At 53.7% G+C, this 16,596-nt stretch overlaps 1 protein-coding gene across 1 annotated transcript; it reads left to right on the forward strand.

Annotated features, from left to right (window-relative positions):
- Positions 1 to 3,334: 3,334 nt before the first annotated feature.
- On the forward strand, positions 3,335 to 15,057 carry LOC134136831 (extracellular serine/threonine protein kinase FAM20C-like). The gene is made up of 11 exons (XM_062569033.1): positions 3,335 to 3,733; positions 4,833 to 5,395; positions 6,952 to 7,127; positions 7,230 to 7,308; positions 8,030 to 8,122; positions 8,628 to 8,743; positions 9,248 to 9,428; positions 9,745 to 9,854; positions 14,251 to 14,332; positions 14,511 to 14,570; positions 14,694 to 15,057. Exons 2-11 carry the CDS (start codon positions 4,917 to 4,919, stop codon positions 14,950 to 14,952), a joined length of 1,635 nt encoding a protein of 544 aa, XP_062425017.1. The 5' UTR covers positions 3,335 to 3,733; positions 4,833 to 4,916; the 3' UTR covers positions 14,953 to 15,057.
- Positions 15,058 to 16,596: the final 1,539 nt, after the last annotated feature.

Raw genomic sequence — 16,596 nt, forward strand, 5'->3', positions numbered from 1 at the left:
CTTTTCGTGTTTGTCATATTCTAAAATGTAATGAAGTGGGGGACACACAGAAAAAGAAAAAGTAATTCATTCAGGAAACATTGGAATAAGTAAGCAGTGGCAGTAGCTCAGGCAAAGGCCAGTGACAAGCTCTCACCCCACATGCTACTTCCTAGGCAGCTCTGGGATACAGGATTATTTTCATCTTCCCTGTGCAGTTCCTTTCATCAGTGCAAGCCATGATGCCTAGGATGGTTGCCAGGTCAACAGTGCTGCTGACCAAAGTCCTCTGTCCACACACCCGTCTGAGCAGCGGCAAGGCAGGGTACCTGTGTGCTCTGTCTGGTCAGTGTGCCTCATCTGCCATTTAGGGTCTGGCATTTGCGCCTTCTTTGATATTTTCTTTTTTCGGACTCTCTTCTGAGAATGCCACCAAGCGGTACCATTCATGTTTTATGGGAAGTCCCGCACTTGTCCATAGTTCAGTTCCTGAGGATTGCTTCTGTATTACCACCTGCAGCAGATCAAACTAGTAGAGGGGTGAGGGGTTTACAATTCTTTTTGTTCTTTCTCCCAACCTCAATGTGGTGCTAGAGATGTCCTTTCTTCATTCTTTGGAAAGCAATCAGCATGTCAGGGGCTCTTCTGTAAGCCAGGAATTGAATAATATGAAGATGACTAGAAATTATTTCAAATTTGGGCCATCTGTGCTGGCTGGGTCCTGTATCCTCTCACATAATTCCTTGCTGATTGGATGGAAAGGGACTTGCAAGGCAGGGAGGGCACACTAACTGGTATCGTAATGTACCTGGAACCAGGATATCTGCCCTGTGCAATGGACCGTGGTGCCAACTTCATTATGTGTTGTAGAAGAGTCCAAATTCTGTGAGCTCTCTTTTTTATTATTTTTTATTTTTATTCCCTGCAGTTCTTGATTACTTCGTTGTCTCGCTCCTACTGACTGCCTTTAAAATGAAGGTAGCACTGTTGACTAACACTTTCTGCAGCTGGCAGGGGGAGAAGCCTGTTTTCTGTTCTAAGACTTGCCGCCTCCTCTATATTTTTTACTCTTAGGTCCAGAGTGTAAGGCAGAAGCAGTCTTTGAGATGCCTGCACTGGAGGAGTGTGATGATGATCTTCAGCAATTCCATAGCCTGTTTAATCACGCTTCTTTCACACTAATGAATAACTAACTGCTGTGTGCATATGCACAGACATTCAGGTCACAGTCATCTCTGCGGGGTCGTGCTGACCTGCAGATGATCATAGAGAGGGGGAGCTGCCTACCTCAACATGCAATCTTTTGGCCCCACTGCCAGCCTGTTATCTGTTCGGCCGCCAGCTGAGCAAAACTAATGTCTCCATGACCTGCATCTGCAATGGGCAAGTGTTGGCTGGTTCTCAACTTTCTCAAAATACACACGTGCAAACAAATTGAGGCGAGCTAGGTGTGAATTTGCAGCAAGACAGCTGTTCCACTGTACCTCCTCAAAGGTAAGGGGGTTCACAGAGGCACCATAGGCTATTTCTGTTTCCAAGGGCAATAGCTTTCCCACAAACAGTTACCGCAGAAGAACTGACCCATCTTAGCTGGTTTGTGTGCCTGTCACGTCCTGTCGTTTGTGCTATAGAGTACAAGTACAAACCTCAAGCTTCCCAAAATCGAGCCGTGTAACTCCGGGCCCCCTACTGTCAGGCGAGTACTCACTCAGGTCAGCGGTACTGCCCTTTGCGAGTTGAAGCATGCTGCGCTGGCCTCCATGTGGCAGAAAGCGACTTTCAACCTTCTTTCGTTGCGGAACTTGTAAACTTCAAGGCACGTCTGCAGTTCGCAGTGCAATACGGGACGCAGATCAGAGACGATCCCGCGGCTTGCCGTGCTCTCCTGCAAGTATCCCCTCTGCAGCTAATGCTTTGGGGCCTGTGGGGCCTGCTTGCTTTTGACTGTGAAACAGTTAAAAGTGCAGTTTTTCTCACAGCTTGCTGCAGGTTTTCACCTTACATGTTTTCAGCAAAAAGCTAGGGGAGTTGGTAACAGATGTCCTGCTTTTTATTTTTTCCTTATTATATTATTTTTTGCCACTTGCATATTGCTGCTGTTACTCATCAAAGCACCAGACTAGTCAGATGTAGAAAAGGAGAGGAAAATCGTAGGGTGATGCATTGGTGCCAGCCACAATTACCCTTCCTCTCCGTCCAACCCAGAAAACTGGAGCGCCGCGGTACCAGCTCAGAGGGCTGTGCCTAGTAATGACTTATTCCCCTGCTGAGGGGCGACGGGCAGCATCGTTATCAGATTCTGTGGCAGGGAGTCGTGATTCTGGGCTAGCAATGGAAATGTCCTTAGAAGTACGGCTCCTCCTACATCCCAAAGGTGACTCAAACCGGCCGTGAAACAGGGGGAAGGAGCTAGAAAGGCAGAGGAAGCAGGGGGGAGATAGGTGGAGGGGAAAAATCAGCCGCTTCTCTGCGATGGTGTCTTGGCAACAAGGCACACTGCCGTGCTGTCAGGCAGTCAGGGCTGGCTTTGAAGCTCTCCATCTCCTTCCTGTCGCTGCAGGCCCATATCTGACTCACTGAAAAATCTCATGGTTAATATTTAATGCTGGCACTGAAGTGCTATGGGTGGCAAGCACCTCACCTATTCCCTCTTCCTCTGCTTTCCAGTGTGATGCTAAATCTGTGCTGGGGCAAGGATTACGCATGGGGATCGGACTCCTGGTCAGAAGGGTGGCTTCAACTCATGCAGTGGAGATAAGTCTAGGGTTCTCTAGGGTGGAGTCCCCATGCACGCAGCCCCCCTGGGGCAAGGAGGAGTCCCTCACAGACCTGTCCCAGTCAGGCTCTAGGACATGGGAGAGAACTTTCTATTCCCTCTTTCTCCCCCAGGCCCACTCTGGAGCCAGTTCTGAGGGTCTGGAAGGAGGGAGGTCTCCATCTCCCCCTCCCTGTCCCCAAGCTGGCTCCGGAATAAAGAAATCTGTGGCCCTACTCCCAGAGCTGAGCCCAGCTCCTTCGATGCAAGCGGTTAGCCCATGTTTTCGCGGAGCAATGACCTAACCGTTCTGCATTCCAGCCACAACCCCTCCAAGGCAGCGTCTTTCCAAAAAGTACATCCGGATTGAATCCAGCAAGCCTCCCCGTGGAAGACACTGTGTTCCCTTCCCTGTGGAAGCCATCTGCTCCCTTCCACCCGGCTCCGTCTGCGGGGCTGCGAGATCGCCTGCCGAGCTGGAAAGCTCTCCTCCTCCGAGCACCGCCTGCAGCCGGGGAGGGATGCATCTACCCTCAGATGAGACGGGGGACGGACAGGTTTGGTTACTATCAGCCACGTTGTTAGCGCAACGTGAGAGGAAGGAAATAACGGCGTTGGCTGAATCTGGGGCGGCCGATAGTGTCAGCCGGAGGCGGTTACCAGGCAACTGTCGCACCGTGGGACACGGCAAGCGGGGAACGCGGCGTTCTCGCCGTGCCTGCCCGGCGCACGCGCGTGGGAGGGGGCCCAGCACGTCCCGGAGCGCGCAGGGAGAGGGCGACGCCAGCAGGAGCGTGCCGCAGGACCGGCGACAGAGGAGGGGGTCTCCAGCGTGCCCCCTCCTGCTGGCCAGTCCTCCCACTCCTCCCTTGCTTGTCTTCCGATGCACGGCACGGATTGCCTGACAGGCAGGATTTCACATTCCTCCTGCAGCCTCTGCTACTGGAGAAATGGAAAAGAGAGAAACGTTACTCCCAACTCTGTATCCAAAGTTCCCAGGTTTGTCTGAGTCCAGGGCTTGTTGCACTGACCCCGTGGTCCTACCCTTCCTTATCCCATAGCAAATCTGAAGCTCCCTCTTTTCCTAGTTGCCTACTATGTTTGCCTGGGCAACCCAGCTCTCCATATCCCTGTATCTCACTGGAAAGGTGAGTGGCAGGTATGGGGTAAATGCTTCAGGCCAGCTTTCCCGCCCCCCATGTCCAGCTCTGCAGTATTGCCTTGATGTCTCCAGCATCAGGTCCCATTCCCAGCTCAGCTGCTGCACCTCCATGCTGACCTCCAGCATCCCCAAGGCAGCCCAGCATCCTCCCTGCTCCTGCCTGCCAGGCTTTCCTCACCCACTTCAGAGGTCTTAGAGCAGCCCAGCTCATGCACCTCATCCCAGTTGGCAGCTGCCAACCTGGCTTTTCCCTCCTAACAATGTCAGTCCTCAAGCCCTGTTCGTTTATGCAGTCTGAGTGGCGTTTGAAAGAGGGCTGTGTACAAGCGACCTTGTGTAGCTGGAGGGGATGGTAACATCAGCCTGGCTGGGTAGTGGGAGCAAAAGTCTCTCCTGGGTTACAATCGAGCAGACGGAAACATGGTTGCTGAAGCGTTGGGGATGGGGAGTAGTGCAGAGGAGTTCGAGGAGGAGGCCGAAACGGTGTTTGCGCAGGGCTACGTAGTGCTGGGCAGGGTGTATGCTGCAGAGTGGGGCAGAACTGCTTTGGGGCCTTTATGTCCAGAAACATGCTGTGGACTTATCTCGGTGAGTGCACAGAAGGATGGGGCACTGCAGGGGTCCCGGAGGGTTTCCAGCGCACAGGTTACCTCTGGCTATTCCTGTCACTGAGCCACTTGCTGCTATCAATTTGGAACTTGCCCCGTTCACTCTAACCTTGGCACCGCCAGCTCATCCCTTATCAGCGCCGATAAACCCCGCGGCAGCCTCCAGTCCTCTCCCTGTCCTGCTGCTGGCCCAGTGGTGTCACTCCAAAAGGCACCGTGGAGACAGATTTTTTCTTCCTGTAATTCTGCCTGCCAGCCCTTTTGCATCAGTCGGGTTTTGCTACTATGGTCTAAATCCAGGACACTTCTTTTCTCTTTTTGCTTGGAGGAGAGACGAGGCTGCGCGTGCACCGGCTCTCTTCTAGCCACACATTGGTGCCTGGCCATCGCTGGGTATCTCAGGAGAGCAAGGATGCGGCGCCGGCTACAGACACTTTTCCAAAGGAAGTTTAAAATTGGCCTCTTCTTTCTCCTGCTCTTGGCCTTCCTGATGCACCTGGCAATGGATTTGGCCCTCCCTTCCACTCGCAGGTCCTGCAGCTGCGATCCAAAAGCAGCAAAAGCCTTGGGTGTCCCAGCAGGCAGCCCATTGGTGGCCGGCCCCAAAAAGCTGAGCCTGCGAATCCTTCAGGATTTCAGTGGCAGCAATGGTTCTTTGGAGAAAAGCTCCCATCCACAGGGAGTGGGGCCACAAGTAGAGGACGGAGACCGAGGGATCCAGCGCCAGCGTGGAGATGGGAATCCAGGGGAGACCAAGGGATCAAAACTGGCTGCACTCTTTGAGCATCCTCTTTATAAGGTGCCAATTCCAGAGGTCACAGACAGAGACAAGCTGTTTGTCATCAACCCCATGGAGAAGTTCAGCCTGAGAAGCAGTGGGAGTGATGAATGGTGAGGAGCCAGCCAACCCCTTGTATTCTTCTAGGGGTATGCGATAGGATTTGGTGGGGGGGGGAGAGGGGGGACCGGCAGAAATCAAGCAAGTCATAGCTTGACTTGCATAGCTCAGCATCCCTCCCTGGGCTGGCCCTAATTGCTGACTGATCTGTTCTTGTACCTCCTATTTTAGCCCCAAAATTCCAGGCTGCTACCTTGGAAAGCTGCAGAGAAGCCTGTTTGTCCATGTAGTACAAGACAAAGTCAAAGCAGAGTCTTGAATTATATGTTATATTATCTATGGTATCCTTTAAGCCATCTCTTCCTCTCCTTTCCTTCCCAAACGTAAAGGCTATATTTAGTCCCCCTCTGTATGGGAAATTTCTAACCAGTTTTATTCCTCTCTCCTAACTATCTCATGTAACTCCAAAATGTAGGTTACCTCTAATCACAAGATCATTTCTGTCCTGCATTTCACAGGACACTTCCTGGCCTCTTTAGGCTTTGCCATGTGGTGATCTCACTGTTGCTGGGTGCCTATTTTTATCAGTGTACTACTAACTCCTAATAAGGAGGGAAGACATTAAAATAGTTATTATTGATGATGAGTAGCAGCTTCCTTATGGAAAGTGCACCTTCAAAACATGGGAGCCGCTAAAAATGAGAGAGACTAAAAAGCATTAGAGTTGTTTTCCAGACATTTGCTCTGTATGAGGACTACCTCATCTGTAAATTGTGGGAGATGAGTCTGTTTTGTTGAAATTGGGGCATAATTTGCATTCTCCCAGAGAGAGAGAGAGAGAGAGAGAGAGAGAGAGAGATATGTGGTTTGAGTTACACATGCCCTGGGCTGGCTTATTTGTTTGCAATGTCAGTGGGGCACTGGCATAGAGGGTTGCAGCCTCCGAGAACTCCCTCTGAATGCAAGGAAAATGCAAATTTGCAGGAGGTCCAGGGAAGGAGATAGCAATAACTTGAACTCAAGGCCCCAGGGAAACTAGAGGTGCTTGGTATTTGAAAAATCCATCAAAGGTGAATTGGATGTTGAGGGTCAGAGCTCAGGTTGGTGCTGAGAAATGGCTAGGACCCCCCTACTTTTCTAATGCTGTTTTCTAATGTTTGTTCCCATCCTGGGCGCTAACCCCCTGGGGAAATACAACTAGACTAGCTGCCTGCTAGGGAAATAAATAGGAGGCTGGGAGGAGAATGAGCAGCCTGAAGCCTTTCTTGCAGTGGATGCAAGGGAAGCCTCAGCGGTGGTTCCCAAGCCTTGGCCTGCAGGGCTTCTCCAGCCAGCTGGCCGGGCTCTCAGCCATTGGTGTGGTCTGCCCTGAAACACCATCTGCCGCCAGAACTGTCTTGGAGAAGCCAGGGATCACAGCAGGAGGGCCTTGACCATGGTCAAGGGATGGTGCTAGGTTTCCTCAGCCCTTTCCTTGCCCTCCGGTGTGTGGGAGGGGGGCTGAGGTGGCCCTTGGGTGCCCAGGAAGGACCTGAGGGTGCTGAGCATGTCCCGCCCCAACTAAACACTGTTGTTGTTGTTGGGGGTGGTGGTGGCTGTTGGGCTGCAGGGTCAGCAACAGTAAAGCCGAGATGGTCCTTCCGACAGGGAAGACTGCCTACGACACCTATCCTACCTGGCTCAAATTCCATGTTGGCATCAACCGCTATGAGCTGTATCCTCGCCAAGACCCCCTGACACTTGCCCTCATTGAGGACCTGGCCACACTGAAGATTGTCAGCTCAGGTACTGCTTCCTTTCTTGTGCCATCCCCTGCTCTGCTTTCCCTCCATGCTGCCCACCCATCCACCTCCCTCTCCCCCCTGACCCTTGTGTCCCCTCTTTCAGTCCAGAAGTCTGGTGGGACACAGCTGAAACTCATCATGACATTCCCGAACTACGGGCAGGCCCTCTTCAAGCCCATGAAGTGAGTAGAGCCAAACGAGGAATGGTGGGACCAGGGATAACCCCCACACCCAACCCCTGTACCTCTCCCCTGGATGTCCCCCTGCAACGTCTTGTTATTTGGTGAGGGGCAGTAAAAAGAGAGAGGGGGGAGCAGGAGAGCTACCACTACTTTGTGGTCTGCCTTGCTGGAGTCCCCCAAATGGGGGCAAGCAAGATTTTTCCTTCTCTAGCAATGTTTGAGGAAGGCTGGGCGCCGCTTGTGAGGGGGTAGTGACCTCCAGTGGTGGAAAGAAGGAGATGGTCCATGAGGACCACCTTCCTGCTCTGGGCCAGGCTGTGCACTGAGGAACTGCAGGGCATCTGAAATGCATGTGTGGAGCTGTGGGCTGTGAGGTCCCTAGGCTTCCTGGTCCTCCCTTCGCATCTGGGGTGTCTTGTTTGTTTGCTGCCCTGCAAGAGTCACCTGACTGCAGCCTGCCGTGGCCTCTGCCTTCAGGATGTGAAGGCATGTGGCCCCATGTGGCACGGGGAGCAGGAGAGAAACTGAGCTTGTGTAGTTGGGGCCATGCCACCTAGCAGGGCACATCTGGAAGAAATTGAGCCTGGCTACATCACTGGTGACACAGCTCAGGGCTGGTTTGGACGCCAAGACCAAGCTCGGAGCAGGCTGAGAGATCTGGGCTGAGGAGGGGATGATCCAGTCCTTGGCCACTGCTACTCATCCTTCCCTCTCCTTTCAGGCAGACACGAGACCAGGAGACTCCCGTTGACTTCTTCTACTTCTCAGACTTTGAGCGGCACAATGCGGAGATAGCAGCCTTTCACCTGGACAGGTAGGTCGCTAGCTGCAATGTGAGGCCCCGTTCATGTGGGGATGAGTCTGGGGTCAACTCTATCCTGCTCCTGACCTGAAACATAACGTGCCTCATTTTTCCTCATGAGATAAAGTCTGGCCGTTCCTGCTGTGCTGACATTCGCAGGAGTTTAGGAGAGACTGTACTAGATCCGGTCGGAAACCTGGTCCCCAACCAAAGACAATTAGTTCAAAGACAACTGGGCCTAGCATCCTCTCTCCAGTGAATGCAATCTCACCAGTGTCTGCAACCCCTGGGAAGGACGCACCTTCGCATCTAATTATGCCATCCATGACAGCAAAGTGCCAGAGAAATTCCCTCTGGACCCCACTTCTTCCTTGCCATATTGTCAGTTGTGAGGGTTACCTGTATTTCCCAGTGTTCTTAGTAACTTGGTGTGAAAAGTAGACTCAGTCTTCAAGAGATTGTTCTAAGCAAGTTCTGCAATTTGGTGTGTCCTTTGTGTGGTTTTCCTTCCTCAAAGGATCCTGGATTTCCGGAGAATCCCACCAGTTTCTGGCCGTTTGGTGAATATTACACAGGAGATTCGCGACATTACAACTGACAAGAAACTGGCCAAGACTTTCTTTATCTCCCCAGGTGAACTGGGAATGCCCTCAGGGCACACTTCTCGCCTGCTCCCATCCTTCCCTATGCTACCCATGATTAACTGCTAATGTGGAGCGTATCTGGAGCCAGATGTTGCCGACTTGCTCTCTGTGGTTATCATGCATCTGGGCAAACAGTCCCCTTGGCAACTGTGTCTTGGCGGCAGTCACCTGCCCAGGTCCTCCAGCTCCTACAAAGTCCCCTACCTCAGTGCTCTTCTCCTCAAGGCTGTTTTCCTGGTTACTTTACCTGATGCATGTGGCCTGGTGGCTCCAAGTTCTCTCCCTAGCCAGAGGTTTTGGGTGCCACAGTGCAAATAGCGTCCTTGCTTTGCCATCACTATTCCTACACCAAAACACCTACTTGATCTACCTGCACAAATAGAGCAGACTTGCACCCCTCCTATCCGATCTCCTCACGCATGTCCAAGAGGGGTGGCACAAAAGAGCTGCTTGGCACCTTTGCTCTTCCCTGTCCCCCATCCTCTCCTCACAGCTGGCAATGTCTGCTTCTACGGTGAGTGCTCCTACTACTGCTCCACGGAGCATGCTTTGTGTGGCAAGCCCGACCAGCTGGAGGGCTCCATGGCAGCCTTGCTACCCGACAAGTCCCTGGCCAAACGCCGCTCCTGGCGCAGCCCCTGGCGACGCTCCTACCATAAGAGCAAGAAAGCCGAGTGAGTGGCTCCACAACGGGAACACCCTTGGGGTGGATGAGGGGACAGCCACCAGGCAGGGGTGGCCAGAGAGGAGTACTGCAAGGTGGGCAGAGTAGCTGCCAGGGCGAGGGGAGAGGAAGCTGGTTAGGTTACGCATACTGGTTGTGGAGCCCCAGGCAATACCTCTGGCTGCTCCTCCTGCACCTGGGGGGAGGTGGGTGCTGGAGAGGGGTACTGGGGAGCACTGCCCTTATCTGGGGCAAGAGGGGGCAGCCCAGGTCTCCCTGTAGCTGCTCTCACGTCCTCATTGCCCTGTCTTGGCCTCTGCTCACAGGTGGGAGCTGAACCCCAACTACTGTGCTCAGGTGAGAGAGACACCGCCATACAACAGAGGTCATCGCCTTCTTGACCTTATTGACATGACCGTGCTTGACTTCCTTATGGGTGAGTCCTGGTGCTCCTCCTCCCCCGGCTTGGCCCTCAGTGCTGTCTTTGCCATGCCAGTGCTTGGGGGTTTGCTCAGGATCTGGGACGAAAAGGCTCAGATCATCTAGTCCAGAGATCATCTAGTCCAACTCCCTTGCTTAAGCAGGATCACCTAGAGCACATTGCCCATGACCCTGTCCAGATGGCTTTTGAATATCTCCAAGGATGGCGACTCCACATCCACAAACTCTCTCTAGGCAACCTGTTCCAGTACTTAGTCATCCTCGCAGTAAAAAAGTTTTTCTTATGTTCAGGTGGAATTTCCTGTGTTTCACTTTGTGCCCATTGCCTCTCTTCCTATCACTGGGCACCACTGAGAAGATTCTGGCCCCATCCTCTTTATACCCTCCCTTCAGATACTTCTACACATTGATAAGATCCCACATACACACTCCCCAGTCTTCTCTTCTCCAAGTTGAACACTTCCAGGTCTCTCAGCTTTCCTTATATGAGAGATACTCCAATCCCTTAATCACCTTCATAGCCCTTCACTGGACTAGCTCCAGTAGCTCTGTATCTCTCTTAGGTTCACTCTTGTTGGCCAAACCATTGCGTATCTGTGTATTGCACAGAGCTATGCTCTTCTTAGCAAAAACAAGAGCAAAGGTCTGTCCCACTCGGGTCTCCAGGGCAGAAACCAGCAGACAAACCCCATGTTGTGGTGTGCCTGTTCATCTGTGCTGGAGAGATCCCTATTAAACATCGCAGGTGTGGGAAGTGCCTCAAGCCATGCTCCCACAAACAGACCCTTGGGAGACCAACCTCTGTTAGTCCTGATGCTCCCTGAGCTCTCTGGCATCTCCAGAGCACTAGGCTGGGGCTGATCCTTCCTGCAGGCGCTGTGCAGCTTCACGGTGTTGGGTCAGAGGAAGCATCACGTGACAGAGGTTTTTGGGGTCCAGTGAACACAGTTTTCTCCCTCCTACTCTCATCGCTCATCCCTTCTGTTTCTTAACCTGCTAGTTGGCTCTGGAGCTGCTCCAGCGTGCTACCTCCGCACCATTCACGGTGCCCTGTGCTGCAGGAGTCTGCATGACCTGGCATCGTTGCTTTTCATTCGCTCTCTGCTGACTCTGAGCTTTTCCACCCAGTTATGTAACTTGGAGAGTTTCCCTTCTTATCTTTCATCACTGATGCAAGCAATGTGGCCAATTTTCTGCTGGTGCCTTCGGCATTACTTCTGCTCCATTTATGGCTATTGTCCTTTAATGACTTTTGGGTTGCCAAGGTTGTTGCAGCGAGAACGGCTGGAGGCCTTCAGGTGTCTGCTCCAAGTCCCCCATGCAGCCTAGACCAACAAATGAGCACCCTAAATGTGTCCTCAGCTCTCTTTTGTTGCCTTTGCTTTTCATTATGTCACCCATCAGCCTCTATTTTTGCCCAGATTGCTGTCTGGGCAATTGCAGATTGCAGATGGCAATCTGGGTTGCTTACAGCCTATCTAGCCTCAACACTTGGGTACACTTCGAGGAGATGGCACCATGTAAATGTGTTTTTCTGGGCACTGCACCATCTCACTCTCCTTGGGAGTCCCCAGCACATGTTTTTCTCTCTTGATTGCCCTGTTACAAGCTACCCCTGCTTCCCTGTGCAGCTCATTGGTCCTGGAGTTGAGGTTTGTTCCCTGAAGCAGATGGCTGAGTGTTGATTCTCCAGCTCACAAGGGCTTTGCAGCATATGATGGATGTCTCTATAACATGCTTTCCCAGGGATAATGTAGGAAACGGGGGCAAGGTTTCTGAAAGAGACCAATGTTTGGCATGCCCCTTTGGAGATACCCTGAAGGTACCCAGCATTTGTTCCCCAAAGAGCCAGAACGCAATCTTTGGTCACTGCCATGGCACTTACAACTCTCAGCTTGTGTCCTGCACCAGCAACTGCTTTTCTTTTGCATCTACCCTTTTCACCGTCCTTGTCTTGTCTTTTAGGCCCTCCCTCTGCAGGCCAGGAAAGCCATGCCCTCTCTGGCCTTTGTCCGATTAAAGATCTCTAAGGATTTTGGAGACCTGTTGGTATGTCCAGCAAGCCAATGGTCCTCACTTAGCTGCAGCACTACATTGACCACTGGATCGTCAACAAGGCTGGTCATTGCTTTAGTACCCACAACCAGGTTTCTTGTGTCTGTCCCCTTGGCTAGCAGTTCCCTCCCATGCACAACTGTTTTTCTTAACGGCTGACAGTATCTGGCAGTTTTCAGCCCTGCTTTGCAAAGGATCCCAACAGGTAATTCTAGTGTCCCAGAGATGAGCAGGGTTGGTTTCTGCTGCCTTTAGTCCATGCCTTAAACAAGAATTCATCAGATGTTGCTTCTCTTGATGTCACTCAGGTAAGGGCTGTCACCCTGTAAATCTGTCAGCCAGGTGCAAGATATACAACTCTCTTCGTAGTTTCTCCCTACGTTGGATTCTCCAGGGGCTAGCAGAATCGGAAGCAAACTTTCCTAGCAGGTATGCAAATCCTCTCCCACAGAGCCCTTAAGAGCTGCAGCCATTCTGTCAAATATCCTTTCTTCAGAATAAGATTTTTAAATGCCATTGTTTGCTTTAATTAGACTGTTATTTGAAAATGTCTTGAGGCCACTTCTTATGGGGGCCTCAGGATCAAAGGGTCTTACCAAGTCTTCATTACATCCCTTCTCTAGCCTCGCCATAACCCTTGAGACAATTAAGCAAATGACAAAGCATTCAGCAGTCCACAGATCTGAGTTACATTTCTGTGCGTGAACAGGCACTGGAGCTCACCCCTGTCCGATCACCAGACTTGTTTCGGGCTCATTCACTAGGTAGTTCCAGGCCCTTGATCTCATTTATTGGTAAATCACAGCTTTTCCAGATTCATACAAAAAGCAATTTTGTCTGCAGAACTGTTGAGCAGGTGCAAGCTCTAGGGTGATCATTTTTATATCAGGAAAAATGGACCTTAACGATAGCTTAATTTTCTTATCTTTGGGCAGGTTTGTATGGCAGATGTTCACTGGAGTAGATCATGTCCATCAGGCACGTGAAGAGGTGCAGTCACTGACTGATGTGGCTCAGTTACTTGCAAAGACATTTTTCTTGCATAGAGAAAAAAATGTACCAAAAATCCAGCTTGCTTTGGTGCCACTGAGGAGCAGTGGGGGCATGCAGCTGGCACCCACCGTCATAGCACACGTTATATGCACCCAGGGGCTCAAAAACATCGCCTGGTCCTTACTCCTGCTGCTGCTCCCACTGGTTTTCTCACTAGAGGTGTATTTGGCCTCCCTTCTTCCATGTGCTGGTTGGCCATCTGATGACAGATTTTGGGGCTAGAGTAGGAGGAGGAGAGCTGAAGATATTTTTAGAGGCTCTGTGTATGTGGGTGAAGTTGCTCTGCCCTAGCAGTGACCCATAGATGATGCTGAAAAGAGCTGTGTAGCACGTGCGGGGGATCAGAGTGATCAAACCAACATTTTCTCTGCCTTCTACAAAAATAGACAACCCACTGATGCTGAACGGGTTAACGGTTTTGTCGCTCTGGGTAGCTGGTTGCTGGCAGACGGTTTTAGAGCTGAGGATGTTCCCAGCCAGATCGGTCTTGCTTCAATAACATTTTAATGTTTCAAAGACCTCTGGCTGAGCAGCGGGATGTCGATGTGATAAACCGAGCTGCGGGTGTTTGATGCAGCAGAGATGACAACTCCATTAGATGGCACAAACCCGTGGCTAAGAGCATCTGTGGAGGAAGGGGTGATCTTTCTGTATCCCAAGAAACAGTGCTGTTGGAGTCTGTTGGGATGAACGGTTCACCCCCAAGGAAGGAGGTGGATGATCCCACAGCTGGATGAGGACTTGTAGGACTGGAGATGGACAGGAGGCTGTGCTCAGCACATGGGAGGAGACACTCATCTAAAAAAGGGCTGCAGAGCTGAACCCAGAGGGAGGGGGCATGAGGTCACCTGTGAACAAGCAGCAAGCCTGAGAGATATGAGAAACTGTGTCTTCCCATGCCGAGCTTTGGCAAAGGAAGGAGACCTGCAAGGGTCAGGCCGAGACAGCAGGCTGCTCTCTGCACCAGCATGCCTGTACCGGAGTTCAGGGACATACCTGCGCTCCTGCTAGTGTAGCTGGCATTCCCCACCGCTGCCTTGGTCAGGCACAGCTGGAGCAGCTGCTTTGACCCCCCCCAGCCCATTGCACGTGGGCACTCTAGAAACCCCGCAGAGCTCTGCCAAGGAGGGTGAGCGTGCGGTGCTGAGCGGCCGTCCCCACCAGGGAGCCCCAGGGCGCTCCAGCGCCTGCCCCTTCCCAGAGCTCGGGGTGGTGGTGGTCCTACGTGCCTTCCCCGGTGCACCCGCCCCTCTGCTCATCCCCACCTCCTCTCCCTGCTGCAGGCAACATGGACCGGCACCACTACGAGACCTTTGAGAAATTTGGGAACGACACGTTCCTGCTTCACCTGGACAACGGCCGAGGGTAAAGCAGAAGGGCCCCATGCAGTCCCAACGGCGGGGGGGGAAGCTGGGGCAGGGGGGGCTGCCTCCGGGGAGAGCCCCCGGCACGGGCTGGGGCACGTCGCTGCGGGGCCACATGGGGCGATGCCGCCTGGCCCGTGCAGGACCCTGATGCCCGCGGGCTGGTTTCTCTCCCGCAGCTTCGGCACCCACTCGCACGACGAAATGTCCATCCTGGCCCCGCTCCAGCAGTGCTGCAGGTAAGCGGCTCCCTCGCCGCTCCCTTCCCGCGGGACGGAGATCCAGCGGGGGAGGCCCGGGGTCCCTCCTCAGAGCCGGTCACCCCTCCGTCCGCCTGAGGCACCTTTCCTCGGCTTTGCCAGCATAAAGAAGTCGACCTACCTGCGCCTGCGGCTGCTGGCCACGGAGCCGTACCGGCTCAGCGACGTGGTGCGGGAGGCGCTGGCCTCCGACCGCCTGGCGCCCGTCCTCGCTGAGCCTCACCTGCGGGCGCTCGACCGGCGCCTCGGGAAGGTGCTGGCGGCGGTGGGCGAGTGCCTGGCCAAGGCCGGCCGGGAGCGGGACGTGCTGGTGGACGAGGCGGCCCGGCCACGGCGGCCTGGGAAGAGGACGCCGGCGTGACGGGGCGGCCGGCCGCCCCGAGCCTCCTCGGCCGCCGAAGCTGGCGCCGCGGGCGTGGGGGGGGGGACCGATGCTGGCACCTCGTCCCGCGGGCCAGGGCTGAGGGCTGCAACTGGGAAAGCAGGTAGCTGAGAGGAGTAGATTAATTTAAATAAAAATTTAAATAAAAAGGCTGGCCTAATGGCAAAAGCATCCGTCGGATCCTGCCCACCGGGGTTGTTTTCCCAGTCGCTGTCCATCTTTGTGTGCTCGGGAATGTCATCTCAGCTCTCCAAACCCCTTTAGGAACGAGCAGAAATTTTTCTGCCTTTCTCCAGCATGTGTCCGCAGCACAAACCGCTTCTGTCTGTTGTTTAACTCGGGCAGTTTGTAAGCTCTTCTGGGGCAGGACTGCCTTTCATCTCCTCTTTGCAGGGCACCCAGCGGAGACCTGCCCCATCCCAGCCAGGGTCCCCTGATGTGGATATTTGGCAGGTGGCAGGTCCCAAATCAGGTCTGTCCCGAGACACCAAAAGGAAAGCAGGGGCTCTTTCTTTGAATCGGAGCTACTTCTCTCGCTTTGGTGGCTTTTCTGCATTTTCTTCCTTGCTAGAAACACCAAAGCCTTCCCTCACCCTGTCAGCACCGGGGGTTCCCATTGCTCCAAGCGGTTCGGCTGAGCTGAACGGTGACAGCAGCCCCCGTCGGTCCCCGGTGCCCCGCGTCACCAGGGCGGTTTGGGCAGGGCAGGCAACCCAGGGGCTGCGTGCAGGCAGCGCGGCTTCGACATGCTGCGGGGACGGCGGTGGGAGCGGGTGCTCGCTGGGAGGGCCGGCCCGGAGGGAGGCGAGGGACTGGCCGCGGTGGCTTTGCGCCGGCCCCGCTCTCCTCCGGCACCCACCTTCCCCCTCTGCTCCCGGAAACGTCGCCCTCTCCCTGCCCACCTGCAGAGGCGGCTCTTGCAGGGGAGCAGATTTACCCGGGGCCTTGCACCATATTTAGTGCCCCGCGCGCGGCTCAGCACCTAGATTATCCCGTAATCCTTCCAGGGGGAGTTAATCTGCGGCAGGTTTACGTCAGCAGGGCCGGGTGCCTTCAGCCCCGCCACTGCTGCGGTTAGGCGGCAGCGCTGGAGACCGCTGCCCCAGGAGACTATGGGAATTTAAATCCTTCCCGTTTGGTCAGCCCGTACGGGGAAGGGACCGTTCGGTTTGTGACTTTGGGGCATGCAAGAGCCTTCGTGGCCTTTGCCGTTGCAGATGCTGCCGGCACCAGCCAGCCAGAGGAGGAGGAGGAGGAAACGATGGCTGGAGCTGCTATAGCATCTCCATTATGCACAGCAGCTCCCGAGCAGCAGCTGCAGCTGCAAGGCCGGAAAGCCAGGCTGCAAAGAGGCAGCTTGTTTGCCCAGCTCCTCACAGCAGAGACAACCCCCAGCAGACGGGCAGTTTGCACTTCCTGCCTATGCTAATCTTAACAGCCGCCGAGGGCTCGGTGGCTCAGTTTTGGTTCACCGTGATGCGGTTCTGGTTGGGTGTAATGGCCAGGCAGAGGGGCTGGCGTGGTGTCTGCTCTCCATAATAAACCCAAGAAACCAATCTCCTGGCACCATCAGCTTCACTGAGGGAGGAAGCGCAGGACAGAAAAGCTGCCAGAGCAGCCAGA

Source organism: Rhea pennata, chromosome 1, assembly GCF_028389875.1.
Source record: "Rhea pennata isolate bPtePen1 chromosome 1, bPtePen1.pri, whole genome shotgun sequence".
Lineage (NCBI taxonomy): Eukaryota > Metazoa > Chordata > Aves > Rheiformes > Rheidae > Rhea > Rhea pennata.